Genomic DNA, 15,741 nt, shown 5'->3' with positions numbered 1-15,741 from the left:
TACTGATGCCACCATTTTTACTAAAAAAAAAAAAAAAAAAAAAAAAGAAGAAAACTAATGTTAGTGATAAATTTCAACAGTAATGTTAGTGATAAATTTCAGTAGCATTGTTAATGGTAAGTTCCGGTAATGTTAGCGACAAGTTTCGATGATGTTAATGATAAGTTTCGGTTGATGTTAGTGATAAGTTCCAAATCAGTATTAGTACTAAACGATAGGGTTGTATGAAATGAAGAAATTTGCAGCGCGGAATGAAGGTTGCAATATTTTGCACTAAAATAAACCTCAACATAATATTAAAACGAAAAAAAATTAAATTAAATGAAGAGTGATGTAGTATTCTTATCGATTTCAAATTTTGAACTGAATTAAGAAGCTAAATTTTAGCATTAAAATTGAGGTAGATGTAATAGTAAAGCATTTAAATTGGTATTTGAAATCGATAAGTACATGAAATCTATTACACACATTAGTATAATTATCATGTTTATCTAAGAAAGAAAAACCTTTTTCCTGGATGAAAGTTAAATTATATCAAAAATTATGACTTAGTTTATTGGCACAAAAATTTAATTTATATAATAAATTCATTGTTAGCTCATATTTCAAGCCTACATTTCACTGTGTTTCAAGTTTTGAATTAATTTAAGGGATTCAATTATCGAATTACATTCAATATTATCCATTAATAAGTCATTCTCTTGATTGACGAGCTATTGTGTAGAAATTTGGCGGATAATATGCTTCACCTTCAAATACCCATGGTTTTTGCTGTGGCATCTAGAAAGAATATGTATATAAATATATAATTTATTTTTTATTCATGAAAAAAATTCAACCAATTAATTATTAGTCATTTAATTAATAATTTTCTAGGATGCTAATTTTCATTTCTATCAACCACTACTATTGCATCATTTTATCTTTTTGTAATTATCATTGTAATGATTAAATCGTTATCAATTAATACACCGGTTAGCATTGTTGTCTATCTTTTATGATTTTAAGAAGTTGATGTTTAGCTGTATCATTTTTAAAATTAATTTTTTACTTAAAAGGAAAAACAAAAACAATCAAGAACTCTCAGAATTAAATCGTAATGTTAAAATTTCGATGCAAACAGGATGGATTATAATGTACGGTATTACTTTCGGATATTATTGATAACATCATCTAATCAATATTTTCAAGTATACATTAATTTCCATTGATGTGCATTTTCCGTGTTTTTACAAAATGATGAAAAACATATGTGATTTAAAAACAAAAAATTGATTCAATTAGTTGGAATGCAAAAAAAAAAAAGGTATCAAAGTATAAATGTAATGTAGAAAATAAACATCTTTCTTCTTAAATTGAAATTGTAGCATATCACATGAAAAAGAAAAATAGATGTTTAATTTAAAATATTTCGAATAATAAAACAATCAAACCTGTTGTTTATCAAATGGACCCCATTCTGGTCCAGTTTCATTTGATTTATCAAAATTTTCCCGAACTTGCTACAAACATTCAAAGTCAAGATTAATGTTTTTGGGTAACTATTATATGCTAGATGATATACTAATACTGTTTTGATAACATTTACACAGAAAATACTGATAAAAAAACGAATTTAGAGTAAAATGTGTTACTTTAGCTTCATCCGATGATACGGTTGATTTTTCAGGAATAGCTGTTGCTGCTGATGAAATTGTTGAAGGTTGTTGTGATGGAGGATGAGATGGCAGCGGTGAAGGTGATGAGAGCTAAAGAAAAGAAAAGAGAAATTTATGATGAATGAAATTCGAAAAGAATCTAAATTCATGGTATTGGTGTAGTTCAAAGGTTAAGGTAGAAGTTTTAAGATATTCATCCGATCGAGCCATTTTGGTATTGCTTTGATACTATTTCAAAAAAATATTGAATTTAAAGCAAAACATGGAAATTACATTGATATCAATCGCTGATTCAGTTGATATTGTTGGAATAGCTGTTTTTGTTGCTAAAACTGATGAAGGTTGAGATGGTGGAAGCGATGTTGGCAATGATAGAGGAGTACGAAGTGATGCTACTTTTTTGAAATTAACTTCTCTCTCTTCAATGACAATTCTTTCTCTAGTAACTTTCTCACTTATCTTTGCCTGTAAAAAGACATTATTGAAAGGTTACAAAGAAATTGTTGTGATTTTTATTACAGTTAATTGCAAAGAATTATAATTTGAAAAGTAATCTAATTACAAATTTCTAATAATAATTGACTTAGAGAAGGAATATTGAAATTTTATCAATAATTGACACCGAAATAGATGGAATGAAAAGGAAAAAAAGGAATTCAGAAAAATAATCCAATTAAAAAATAAAAAACAAACTTAATAGTAAATTTTGAGAGTTCATTCATAATAATGATATCTTTTTATGTTAATAAAATGATAATGAATAAAAGTAAAAGATTTTTATTTCCAATCAGTATTTCAATTTCAAAGAAGTACTATCAATGAGCTAAAGCATACCTCCTTTTTATTTCTAACTTTCGTAAACTTTCTTCGTTCTTGCTCTGACTTTACTTTTTCTAATTGTTGCCAAAAAAGCCATATGAGTAAAGTAGTAATTGTACATAAAACAAGATCTAATTCACCCATCTCATTCCAATACAACCGTTCCTTACCAATTGATAGAAAAGTCAATGACTTTAGATGAAAACCTGGAAGAATATTTAAATTACTTCCTTCATTTTCTGATTCTTCCCTCATTTCTTGATCTATTCTATCCAATAAGGATTCTATGAGACAGTTATCATTTAGAAAGTCTAACAAGAAAAAAAAAAAAAAAACCAACCTCGTCAAACTTCACGAAGACTTTGCACCACAATTTAATGCTTGAATTGAATTGAAAGTAACTTTTAATTTTATTTTATGGTTTTAAATCAAATTCAAGTCATCACTCAAGTCAAGAAATTTAGAATTATTGAAAAATTAATAAAGATGTACACAGGAAGCATCTGTTTATCTTTATTTAAGAGAAAAACACATTCATGAACGTATGCTAACATAGCCATTCGATAATTCGTATTGAAAAAAAAAGAAATGCGCAATTTTTGCTAGTACGAAGTTAATATTTGAAATTATACTGTTATTATTCGGTCATACCAATGGAAAATTTTGCCAAACATGATCATACGCAGTGCTTCTTCAAAGTGATTTCAGAAGAAAATATGGGAGAATTTAAATTATAGTATTAATTCTAATTCGCCGGAATAGATGCTAAAAAAATTTAGAATCGAAAAAAAAATTTAGAATTCCGTTCAAACAAAGATATCCAGTTTATTTTTCAAAAATCATGGAGAAGTGAAGCCAAACTACTATTGTTAATGCTAGTAATTAGAGTACAGAAACATGGAATTAAATCTCAATTCCCTGTACAGTAAATTATTAGGAATTTAAGATTATTCAGGATAACTTAATAATTGGAAAAAACCTGATTTAAAAGATTAAGAAAAGATATGGAGAACTAAATTTTAAATTTACATATAAAGACGACTTCGAATTACAACAGCTACAAGCAATGATAAAGGTGATGACATCTTCACCCTATAAAAAAATTAATTTGTTAATCACTATCACTTTAATTTTTTCATCAGTGCAGTACCAACTGAAGAAATCAACATCGAAAACAATATGAAGTTGCACGAGATCGAACAAGAAAGAAGAATTCATCGAGTATTAATCTTTAAAATTATTTCCCACTCGTTTCGAGCTTTATTTTTGGCGGTTTGAATGCTGTTCCTTTGAGTGATTTGCCTTCATATTCTTTCTTTGCTTTTTTTGCCATAAATTGCCTCCAAGTACCCCGGCGTTCATCACGTGATTCCTTAAAATTGATCAGTTTTAATACAAACTCCGAGCAATATTTGCTCACAAGGATATTTAGTTTTCTGTGTCTTAGTAGGCACAAAAATATCAATTTGAAAAAAACCCGTATCAGGAATCTTTTTTCTGCTTTTTTCTCTTTTTAATGAAAATTGAATTTAGTGCGACAAGAACAGATCTATTCTATACATAACTATCCTGTTTTTTGTAAGATGAAACAACTTCAAAATTTCCTAGAACTTTTTTTAGTAGCACAAATACCTGAAACTATAATTTAAATGATACTAAATTTGAATCAAATGGCTACTTCATAATTTTTAGCGAATTCTTCCTCTCTTTTCCTTTTTTCTGCAGCCGCAAGCATTTCCTCTGCTATCCTTCGTCTGAAATATTTCCACAGTTGATTTTTATCCCACAAGCAGCAAGGCAGGTAAGATAAGTTAGTTAAACTTCAAGAAGACGCATTCACTGTTCAGCATACTTTAAAATTGCATTAACATCATGAATAACTATACTGGATATAGAAATTGATCAGTGCACTCCATAAATGACATACTCCAAACTAATAAAAAATAAAACACATTATGAAAAAATGAACTGACTTCTCGTCATTTGCCCTATCTTCCAACATTTTCCGTTTTTTTTCACGATCAGCAAATACCTGAACAGAAGCCATTACTGCAGAAAACACAAATATAGAAAAAAGTAAAAAATTATAAATCCGGCTACAAATGAAACTCATCATTTTCGAAACAATCAAACAACAAATTTTACTAGCTGACAAAAAATTATTTCATTGCGTCATAAAACTTCGTTTTACATTTTACATTATCCAAAAAACTGAAGAACAATAGATATGCACTTTTTTGTGTTGCAAATATCGAAAAAGACAGGCGTGACACGCCAGTGATCTTCGAAAACAAAATAGACGGCAAACCTTCGTGACTACTACCCAAAGTGCTTTATTGTATGCAGCTGGTTCATCTTCGGGTATTTTATCGCCTTGGCCATTCTTCTTTTGTTTACGCCTTTTTTCGCTCATCTGTAAGTGCTACTGTTTGCATGATTTGTTGTTGTTGTTGTAATTAGCAAAACTAAACTAACCTTCAGGAGGATATAAGTATAATCTCTGACTATACTTTCAATAACATGTGAACAACAACACTGATAGAAAAAATCAAAATACGTTTCTCAACTGATCAGAAAAGTTCAATTTTTTATGCAGTGTAAATAAAACTTTGCATGAAAAAATGTAATTGTGAATGCAATGTAGACAAACCTTACAGCCCACATTATGAAACTTCGCAATTTCAGCTTTTAAATATTTAAAATGTAACAATAGCAAAAACTAAGCTTTAAATAAAATTCTTCATTTCGTATACACCTGTATATTTATTGGAAATATCAGTAATAATTGTAATTACGAACATATTTGAAATGCAATCAAGAAATAAGGTCTCAGTAATTAATGAATTCCGATCTTAATTAATTGAAAAATGATCGAAGCTCCTGAAAGACATAAACTTACAATAATTGCTAGACGCGCTCTTGCTTCTGTATAGGTTTCCCGACATTTCGCCAATTCATCTGGATCTTCGATCATTTTCATAGCCTTTTTCACCACTGAAATCATGTCATCTATTGTAGCACAGTTATCATAATAATCTCATTTGCTAAGTAAAGATTTTTTATATTTGATTTGTTCGGCAAAAAATTCTGAGATCCGATTTATTGGATAAAAAAGAAATTTGCCTAAAATAATTTAGCTAACTTTTCGGGAAACTTACCGTCAATGGTATACGAGAGTTCTAAATGAATCAGAAACAAGTGCGAAGTTGAAATTTATCATTTCTCAACATAGTCGAGAAAAGGGAAGGAAAGTGGAAATCCCACGAATGTAATTACATGAGCTGTTAAATTCAAAAGTTTTGGCTTAAAGTTTCAAAAAATAAATTTTCATACCATCGAATGCACGTTCAGCTCTTTCACGATCATCCGTGTTCTTGTCCGGGTGAATAAGCAAGGAAAGCTGCAAAATTCAGCACAAAAGGAAAATTGAAATTAAAATTTCGAAGGATTCAAAAGCTTCGGAAGAGAAAGTTTTGTAAATCAAAGAATAATGTAAAAAAATTAGGTATGTCATGCATTTTTCGAAAATCTTATCCTCTGATGAAAAAATCGCTACCTTTTTGTACTTTTTCCTGGCCGTTTCAACATCTGTATCTGCATCAATTTGTAAAACCTAAAGAAAAAAGTACATGTGATTTAGCATAAAAGTTCTTGATTCAATAATTTATTTGCATTTAATTCAGCAGAACCCGCTGATTATCATGTCTTTGCAGTGATTCCGTTCATTTTATATCAGAATCTGCATACAGTGTTGTTCTTAATGAACGGCTGCCAAACTATCTAGTCTCTTTTACCAGTAAATAGAGCTATTAATGATTTGAACCACATGATATGTAATAGATCAAGCAGTGATGTCAAACAGGTTCTTTTTTTCCAAAAACATGCATACGATAATCAACCCGCTAATTGCTCCACTATGAAAAAATACTTAGATCAAATGATGTGAGAATTTCCAGATAATCTAATTAATTAATGTAACGTACACTCGTAATCATAAACTATCACCTCAAACGGATTTAAATTCAGGTAAGTGGAGCCGGGACGTAATAAACGATCAATTTGTTGCTTTGATGTTAATACCGAATCTCTCTTCTCGGTTTCTTTCAACTAAAACAATATTCCTTTAGACTGACAGATTAAAAAAGTTATATTTTCGATTTTTGTTACTTTTCAAAAAAATCAGATTAGACTTTAGAAAGTACAGGAAAATCCGACTAACATCACTATAAAATCGTTCAAAATCGGATGGATCCCCCATGATGTATCAGCGCACCATTGACAAATTCCACGTACCGTTTATGTGAACCTTTGTATCTTGGATGAGTTAATAAAATAAAAAGACAAACAGTGGAGTATTCTCACCGATTTCAAAACGTTTATCTACTGAAATCTTTAAGGCTTGTCAATTATACAGAACAAGCCACAGTACCCAAGGAACTTTAGTTAGAAGACCGAATTAGTTCTACCGAAACCCCAATTAAGTCTAACTAGAAGTGTTATTAATGTCGTAAAGCCAACAATTTGGAGAAACAAACTTAACCATAACATTCGGGGAAAGTGAGACTGACACAGTCCCGACAACACCCAATCATTTCGGCTAGTTTATATATATTAGTAAGTCAGACCGGATCATGCATCTCGTGCTGGCAATATATCCGGAATGAAACCACTTCGATAAAAGTCAGGAAACTTCTCAGAAATTCTTTATTTAATAAAAGTTCAGAAATTTACAAATGATGTCAAATGCTATTATATGCTCTCAAAATAGAACGAAATATTTAGGACTAGCAGTGATGATTTATGTGGTAATTTAAACCAAATCAAAACTATTACGACCCCGACTCTCAATATACCAATTCAGAAAATTGTGAAAACAAACTGCATGAGACGATATTAATGAGCACAGAAGAAACGGACAACTCTCAAAAAATAGATTGTAATTGTAGCAGAAGAATCAAATAAAAATTAGAATGAAATCTCAGAAATTGAGATTTCTTTAAATTACCTCATACTGAAAAAAAACAAGCATTAACTAGGGTGTAATAATATTATAGGCAGCATCACCACTGAGATCAATTGATATCTTCCGAATTGAACAGAACTGTCGGTAGCGCACCTTAAAAAATCTAACTGATCACAAACTATTTCAATTTACGTAAAGTATTTCATTTATTTGAGGCATTACTTCGACCTATTTACATGGAGCACGAAAAATCTTGGTCCCTTCAAACAGCAGAGATAATAATGCCTACAGGAAAGCACTGTTTCTCATCCAACAGCAGTCAGAATCTTCGATGTGAAATAAAGAGGTATGATATGTAGTAATGTCAAGTATGTAATTGAGCTTAATATGTAAATGGGCCAAGTAACAGAGCCAAACCATTAAGCAAACCGCACCGAATGCCATAAATTAAGTGGTCTGTAACTTATGAAGATGTGTAAGAATGAATATGTAACTAACTAACTCCGGCCATATCAAACATCCTTTTTGATGCAATCGTGTTCACTTTTTTCGGCTTCTCTCTTTGAAACACTACTTCACTTATACCAGCCTGCAATTCTCTTATTCTTCATTTTAAAATATTCGTAATCTAATTATGGATTATCTGAGAACCAAGCAATTAAATAAGGAAATAATCATGAATATTATCAGGTTTCTCTCAGAAGTTTTACATATTCTATCCAAACAAAGTTTTACCTGTATAATAAGTTTAGCACATTCATTGCATGGAAATAGGACAGTGTAAATTGTTGAACCTTTAATTGAACCCACAATCTTATTCAATATTGCATTCATCTCTGCATGGCATACATAAGCGGATTTATTTTCCAAAAAATTCTCAGAACCTTTGCTCCATGGCAGTATATCGTCTGAGCAACCGGTGGGCATTCCATTATATCCGGAACCAACAATCCGTTTGTCTTGGTTGACAATTACAGCTCCAACCTAAAATCGCCGCTCTTAAAGACATATAATCATTGAACTTCAGCGGTTATTTTCATTATAAAAGCAAATGATTTCCTAATAAAATCTAGGTACAGTAGCAATTAAAAGATATGCTTTTATAGCTTCTCCTTCTACATGGAAAAAATAATACCACAGAGACAATCTGTAAGAAAAACAAAGTAAAAAAACAAAAAAAAAGAAAAAAATGAAAGAATCCATAGCAAAGTTACAAAGAAAAGATAATCATTACGTTTGACAGTACGGCTGCGGTTGTATGTATCTGACTACTCCTCAATCGTTCAAAAGTTAGGATTTCATAACAATAAAATGAAAGTAAAAAAATGAAACAGAGTATTTGGATGATAAATATACCTGCGTTACCGGATCTTTACTCCGCAGTGCAGCCATATGTGCTACACCCATAAAGTATTCTTCCCAGGAAAGGTAATCATTACGTTTGGTAGTACGGTTGCAAATCACATTATCAGACTGATGACCACTAAAAAAGATTTCGGAAGAATGTACCTAACCAGAGAAGACGGTTGAACTTTCCCGAAATAATATAGCTGGCAAATTCCCGGATGGAAAGCAAGTGTCACGGATGCAATGACGGAGAACGCTTTCTGATCCATAAGAAGAATATCCAGTCATCCAATAAAGTTGTTATCTGTATATTTGATATCGTCCATTACATGTTTATTACTTATTAATATTTTTTCGTTGTATACTCAGTGCTACCTATTATCCAACATTTCAAAGCACTCGATCTTTAACTAGTTAAAGACGGGATAAATCCTTTCGGCTAATTTATATTACTCCAATAATCCCCGGAATACTTGGTCTTTAAAAAAATTAACTTTTTTCCTAACTTATAACTGAAGCTTCCGAAGACATGTTTTTCCATACCTTCAACTATCACTTACATTCCGCCACAGACTGCGCCTTACAATATCCAGGTAAAATATATGTTCAGATAAACCTAATGGTAAGTAACGAACTTGCTAAGTGAATGATGAGTAACGCTGATGACACAATGTCAAAAGTGTATATATATTAAATATATAACGTCTTAGCGTAGAAAAAGAAACAGAACGTTGTGGAAAAACTTACTTGATAGTTGCTGTCACCATACCAGTAAATTCCCCTCGTTCATTATCGATGGACTTAATAACTGGCTGTTCCATTTTGCTAATTTCGGAAAAACTCTAAGAGAAGATAAATCCAAACCACAGTTGACAGAATTCACGCAAACTTAAAATACACCAATCCTGAATCGATAATACTTTCAATTTCACGCAGCCTCATGATGAAATTAAACGGTTCACGTTTCCAATATTTATAGCATTGAATCTTGACTGGCAGAAAAACAATTCTAACGCATCACAGCTCGAAAGACATTTGTATATGTTGAAGAGGTTTTCGGATGATTGGTTTCATCTAAAATCTAAGTTACAAAATTAATACCACAAAGGTCAACACGTGCATGACGTTTCACGTCCACCTGTGTACGATCACGTCACGTCATTTTCGGTTTACTGAATATTTATCAGGTTTTTTTTTTACCTAACTTGATATTAATCATTCAGTTTTCACACATACTCAGCCATATTACCTATTACATAGCAAATTTACGCTGCAAACAGTTAAAAAAAGAACTTCAAAATTAATGTGAAGTCAAGTTAAAGTATTCACAGGTTAAAGTGAACAAAGGTTTTTTTAGTGTTTTATGGTTTAATTGTTTTATTGTTTAATTGCTTTATTTTTGACGAAATATATGACCGCACTACTGTCTGTACGCTATCTACGCCATTTTCTTACGTGATCCATAAGATGGCCAATGATTGGATTGCAAATATTTGAGAATATGAGTGCTTTATGTTGTGAAGAATAAAAAATTACAAGGTTTAATAACACCACATTATGTGTGACGTGAAAATACGAGATATTTTGGGAGCTTTAATAACACCACTTTACGTGTGACGTGAAAATACGGGATATTTTGGGAGTTTTAATAACACCACTTTACGTGTGACGTGAAAATACGGGATATTTTGGGAGTTTTAATAACACCACTTTACGTGTGACGTTAAAAATACAGGACATTTTGGGAGGCTTTAATAACACCACTTTATGTGACGTGAAAAGTGCAAGATTATTTTGAGAGTCTTAATATTCTTTAGGTGTGACGTGAAAATATGAGGTCATTTTGAGGCCATATTAACAGAATTATGGTCAGCTTTCGCAGTGTTAGCAAATCTCATTTACGTGTTATTTAAATAAATAACGTTTCAATGTTACCATTTTTACATCTCTCCCGTCGTAATTCGCATGTACTCTAAAGAATTACGAAATTACTCATACTTTATAAAGACATCTTACGTGAACAGTAAATAGGTTGACACATCACCTAATCCGAATATGAAGAGAAAAAAAGAGGCATGAAGTTGTCCTTTCCATTTTTAGCTGTCATATGGAATGTTTACATATGTCAAATATTCTATGCATGTAATATTTAAGTATTCGTGTATTCATGTTCCAATACAAATTTCCAATTTATTCTTTTTCTTTTCTCTCTTACTGGAAAATCTCAACACAGTAACAATCAAACATTATATAGTAAATATAGCAAAAATCAAAGTGTACAGTTGAAAAATGATCAAAAAAAAAAGAAAAAAGACGGAAAAGAAAAAAAGGAAAACAATTATTATAACTGTACAGATTAGATCAGATAAAGCAAAAAGAAAAAAAAGGAGGAAAATAGAATAAAAGAAAAAAAGAAATGATATGCTCAAATGATTGATAAAAAGTTAAAATAAAATCAGACAGTAATAATAATCAATAATCAATAATTGATAATAGAGTAATGAAGAGAAGAAGGAAAAAAAGGAAAAATTAAATGAGATTTTGAAAATCGAAGAAAAAAATTAGTAGCATTTTTAATGATTACACGAAGAAAAAAAAGGCAAAGTATTAGAAGAGGAAGTTTTAAAAAAATCAGATCAAGTATTAGTATTTGAATTTTTTTAAATCAAATAAATTTATTGAAATTAATTTATTAGAAATTCAATTATCTAAGTCATTTTTTGTATTTTTCAAAATAATCATCCAAATTTTGTTCAATTACACATTAATTTATTAGGAAAATACAAAATCGACGATGGAAAAATATTTAGCAATTAATTTAATCAATTTAAGCTAAGAATTTTTGAATACTTTTTTCTCTCAGAAAGCATATATTTAAATTTGAAAGGAAAAAAAAAAGTCTTTGGAATAGATAATTGCATTAAGTACACAAATAATTTCGTTTTAAAATTTTCTTTCAAAAATTTTTCAAAAAAAAAAAATTTTTGAAAGCTTAAAAAAAATCAAAAATTGATAATCTATCCAATAAATACAGTAACTTTTTTTAGAATTTCTTTATAATTTGTAATACATACAAATACACACAGACATGAAAAAAAAAATGCAAAAAAAAAAAGCAAAAATTAAGCGATCACAAAGCATTTGAATCACAATTTTGTTTATCAAATAAAAATTAGCAATGTTTGTTTATTTGCTTTGTTTGTTTGTTTGTTTTCTTAGTTTGTTTATTTGTTTGTTTGTAATGAAAAGAAAATAAAAATAAACAAACAACAGGATGCGATAAAAATGATAAAAGTAAAGTAAAGTAAAGTAAAAAAGGCAAGAAGAAAAAGAAGAAGGGAAATTTCAAATTTTTGTATAATATTTCGATATCATTTGTATATTGAAGTATTTGAACAAATTTGTTTATTAGTTTTGTTTGTTTGTAAAGAAAAAAGAGCAAATTTAAATTTATCATTTCATATTTGAAATTCAGAAGAAAATGAAAATATTTTTGTTTGAGAAAAAAAAAAGAAAAAAAAAACTTAATTATAATTTTTAATAGTGCATTGATAATAATCTTCTAAAAATACTATTATTCACATCCGTTCATTTACTTTAAATGTTTCACAAAATAAAAAAGAAATAAAATAAGCTGAAATCATATTTTCCAATTATTTCATTTCAAAATTTCCTTTTCGATTATCATGTTTTGCAGTTCGAATTTTCTTTCCTCTTCTCGTGCAAATTTTACAAACATATTTAAGTAAGGCTAATAATTCGAATTCTCAATGGAAGGATTTATTTTGATTGCATTGAAAAAATAAATAAATAAGCAAATAAATTAAATTGTTAAATTATTCATAGTTAAAACTGATATTTAATATTTAATTGAAATTTAAAACGTGACATTTTCTGGGAATGGCAATTAAAGTGATAAGGCAAAAGCATTCAGCGCATAAGATTAATTTGTTGAAAAGTTTGGAATTAATTATAATTAAATAAATTATTTTGTATTTTATTTATTTAGTAAACATAATTAAGAATACTTGAATAAAGCAGCACCAAAAATCATAATAGTAATGATAACAGTGATAATGATAATAATAATAATATGAAAAGACAAAAGAGAGGAAGAAAGAGAGAGAGAGAGAGAGAAGAAAAAAAAGAAAGGAAGAAAGATTTTGTCACATATGTGATAAAGAAAGAATAGCACTGAAAATAAGCTCTTGAGGAGGACGTTTTTTTGTACTAAATTTTTTTTTTTTGTTTTTCAATTTTTTCAATTCTAGTTTTTCCATAGATATCGTTGGTAATTTATTAATTTAAAATTTAAATTTTTGAATTCTTTGATCAAAAAATAATTTTTTTTTACTTCAAAATTTGCTTTTTTTTTTTAAATTTTCATTCATTTATTTACTGGCAACAAAAAATTGAACAAAATTTATTTGTTGTTTCTTTTTCCTTTTTGTCAAATCAAAAATGAAGAAATTTTTTTGTGACCAATTATAGCTAATAGTTTCGAAAAGTTAAATTCTCAACAATATGACCAATAAAGAAGTGGTCAGTTTGTTTCTTCTTTTTTGTTTTTTGTTTTTTTTCATTTAATATTCCAAAAATTAGCCATTTTAGATCAAATATGGAAAAAAAAAAGAAAAGTTATCCGCGATATCTTGTAAAAACCAAAAATGTTAATTGCTTATAATAAATTAAAATTTTTAAAGCAACAAAAATGAAATACTTTCATTTGTTTGGTTTTTGTTTTTTTTTTCTTTCCCAATTTTATCCTCTATAATAATCCATTGATTTATCATAAAAGACCTGATATTATCACCATCCTGGTATAACTGATTTAATTTCTGATGATTGATACAATCCACGTATCGGTCGATATGTTTCATCCTGAAATATAAAAAATGAAAAAAAAATAAATCTTGGAAAATTGTTTGTTTTTTTTTCAAATTAGCAAATATTTGATTATTTTTTTCCCCTCATATTATTATTTAATAATTTTTTAATATATTACCAAAATTTTCTAAAAAATTAATTTTATAATCGAAAAAAAAACCAAACGAATAAATAAATAAACAAAATGGTTTTTTTTTTGCTAAAAATTTTATTAATTAAAATTGTTCGATAATTTTTATAATTTGTCTGACATATTTATTCAAAATTGGAAGAAATGAGTTAATTTTGATTTTCTTTTTTCCTTTTTTTTTCTTAAATAAACTTAAAAAAGATTAGAATGGATGGATGGATGAATGGATGAATGGGTAAAACGGAAGATGAACGGTTGAAAAATAAAAAATAAAAAATAAAAGTAAAAGTAAAGAAGTTTGTAAGGATAATATATCGTTCCGATCGCGAAGACATTGTTTGTTGGAATAGCTTTGAGTGACAAGGTTAGCCGTTTCCGGTATTCCCAACAGAATATCATGAAGATTTAAGCAATAACTATTCCGTTCATCCATTCAACCCAACCACTCATCAATTTCATTCATTCATTCATTCATTCATTCATTCATTCACTCATTCACTCATTCATTCATTCATTTATGCAGCCACTCATCCATCTATCTATCTATCTATCTACCTAATATTTATCTACTTATCAGTCCTTTAATCAATTGATCATTCTTTTTTTCTTCCCTTTCTTTCAGTTCCATTAACAATAATTTTCCACCATTTATAATTTTCTCCTCGTCATCCAAGGAATAATTCAATTCTTATGGATATGAAATCAATAACTTAAAAAATCATAAATCGAAATCACGTTTGATCGATTCCCGGATTCTCATCGAACAATTCTTTTTTTTTATTCCAATCAATTTAATTCATATTTTCCGAAATGTTGAAAGAAATTTTCAAAATTTTTATCAGATTTTTTTCCGTTCCCTCTCTTCTTTTCTTCATTTTTTTCTTTTTTTGATGAATTAAAATTTATAATTCACTACCTTTAATTACTGTATCTTTTTGCAATTTCAATAAACTATTCCGGATGTGACAATTTACCCGGTTACAAAAATTTTTTGACAACTTACATCATTTATGATTATTATTTCATTATTCAAGTTAAAAAAAAAAAACAAATAGATTGAAACTATGAATAGTACCATAAAAAATATAAATAGTATCATTTAAATTAGTTCAAAACTGTCAAAATACTGAAAGATAAATAATCTTTGGTAATAATTGCAATATAGCAACAGTAGGAGAGGAAAAAAAAATCAGGTTGAAATATTTCAGTAATTCGGAACATTTTTAATACTGAAATATTTCAATAGGAACAGAAATTATCCTCATTTATTTCAGTCAGAAGTACCTTAAAATATTTCAATAGGTCTCATCCTGAAATACTTCAACAAGTTTTGTCCTGAACTAATTAACTTTCAACAGTAATGAGAAACCTGTGCTGCAAGTGGCATATTTGGTGAACTATGTGGAGGTCGTAAACTTTCTTCAAGGAATGTATTATCTGAAAATAAATTATGACAAAATTAAATAAAATAATTTTCATCCAAAACTATATTATTTATTTTACGTATTTATTGCTATTATCCAATTAAAAATTCATCCAAAATATCATTGTTAAGAATGTGTAATTAATTAGTCAATTAATTAATTAATTAGCTGATTAATGATTTATCATCTAAAGGGTATATACGGCTGTTGCTTTTTATACGATAAAGTAAATAATTTCTGTAAATTATTTCATATTAATTGTTTTAAACTTACCGGAGTTGGATTGATCAACATGTACCGGTTGTGCTTCCGATGGCATAATAAATGACGGATGTGGTAATGCTGTTGATAGTGTACCATCCGGACCGGTTGTTCCGTAACCCTCACAAAAAAATGATAGTGGTAATTGACCATAAAATCCATCATTATTACCACCTGAAATAAAAAAAAGGATTTTTGAACATACGGTAACTGATTAATTAACAGTTCTTAAAAAAAAATAAAAACAATAAT

The 15,741-nt window shown here is 28.7% G+C and overlaps 4 protein-coding genes across 4 annotated transcripts in view; all 4 read right to left on the bottom strand.

The window, feature by feature from the left end:
* Positions 1-693: 693 nt before the first annotated feature.
* Positions 694-2,732, bottom strand: LOAG_07125 (hypothetical protein; the record flags this gene model as incomplete). The annotated part of the gene is made up of 5 exons (XM_020447345.1): positions 694-780; positions 1,434-1,502; positions 1,635-1,748; positions 1,932-2,123; positions 2,493-2,732. The coding sequence occupies 5 exons, from the start codon at positions 2,730-2,732 to the stop codon at positions 694-696; spliced, it is 702 nt and encodes a 233-aa protein (XP_020302415.1).
* Positions 2,733-3,455: 723 nt separating this feature from the next.
* On the bottom strand, positions 3,456-6,986 carry LOAG_07124 (hypothetical protein). The gene is made up of 9 exons (XM_003142658.2): positions 6,697-6,986; positions 6,483-6,584; positions 6,034-6,090; positions 5,811-5,877; positions 5,377-5,471; positions 4,786-4,890; positions 4,451-4,509; positions 4,156-4,231; positions 3,456-3,849 (listed from the first exon to the last, which is right to left on the bottom strand). The coding sequence occupies exons 1-9, from the start codon at positions 6,733-6,735 to the stop codon at positions 3,715-3,717; spliced, it is 735 nt and encodes a 244-aa protein (XP_003142706.1). The 5' UTR covers positions 6,736-6,986; the 3' UTR covers positions 3,456-3,714.
* Positions 6,987-7,509: 523 nt separating this feature from the next.
* On the bottom strand, positions 7,510-9,608 carry LOAG_07123 (dCMP deaminase; the record flags this gene model as incomplete). The annotated part of the gene is made up of 5 exons (XM_003142657.1): positions 7,510-7,593; positions 7,943-8,029; positions 8,176-8,424; positions 8,797-8,923; positions 9,535-9,608. 5 exons carry the CDS (start codon positions 9,606-9,608, stop codon positions 7,510-7,512), a joined length of 621 nt encoding a protein of 206 aa, XP_003142705.1.
* Positions 9,609-15,155: 5,547 nt separating this feature from the next.
* Positions 15,156-15,741, bottom strand: part of LOAG_17805 (hypothetical protein) — a gene marked incomplete at both ends in the record, with an annotated part of 5,186 nt that continues 4,600 nt past the window's right edge. Inside the window, 2 exons of the mRNA XM_020450469.1 lie at positions 15,156-15,241; positions 15,502-15,663. Coding sequence (XP_020305843.1) covers positions 15,156-15,241; positions 15,502-15,663 — 248 coding nt within the window. The remainder of the gene's footprint in view (positions 15,242-15,501; positions 15,664-15,741) is intronic.

The sequence above is a fragment of the Loa loa genome, assembly GCF_000183805.2.
Source record: "Loa loa unplaced genomic scaffold supercont3.131, whole genome shotgun sequence".
NCBI lineage: Eukaryota > Metazoa > Nematoda > Chromadorea > Rhabditida > Onchocercidae > Loa > Loa loa.
This window is presented reverse-complemented; position numbering and strand designations above follow the sequence as displayed.

What these genes read in the sequence shown, in the direction of transcription:
- LOAG_07124 (XM_003142658.2), bottom strand. Translation starts at nt 6,735, where the DNA reads ATGGGGGATCCATCCGATTTTGAACGATTTTATAGTGAT. An exon ending in CCAGGAAAAAGTACAAAAAG is followed by an intron (nt 5,878 to 6,033) that starts GTAGCGATTTTT and finishes TGAATTTTGCAG; the next exon opens with CTTTCCTTGCTTATTCACCC. An exon ending in AATTCGCTAAAAATTATGAA is followed by an intron (nt 3,850 to 4,155) that starts GTAGCCATTTGA and finishes ATCAATTTTAAG; the next exon opens with GAATCACGTGATGAACGCCG.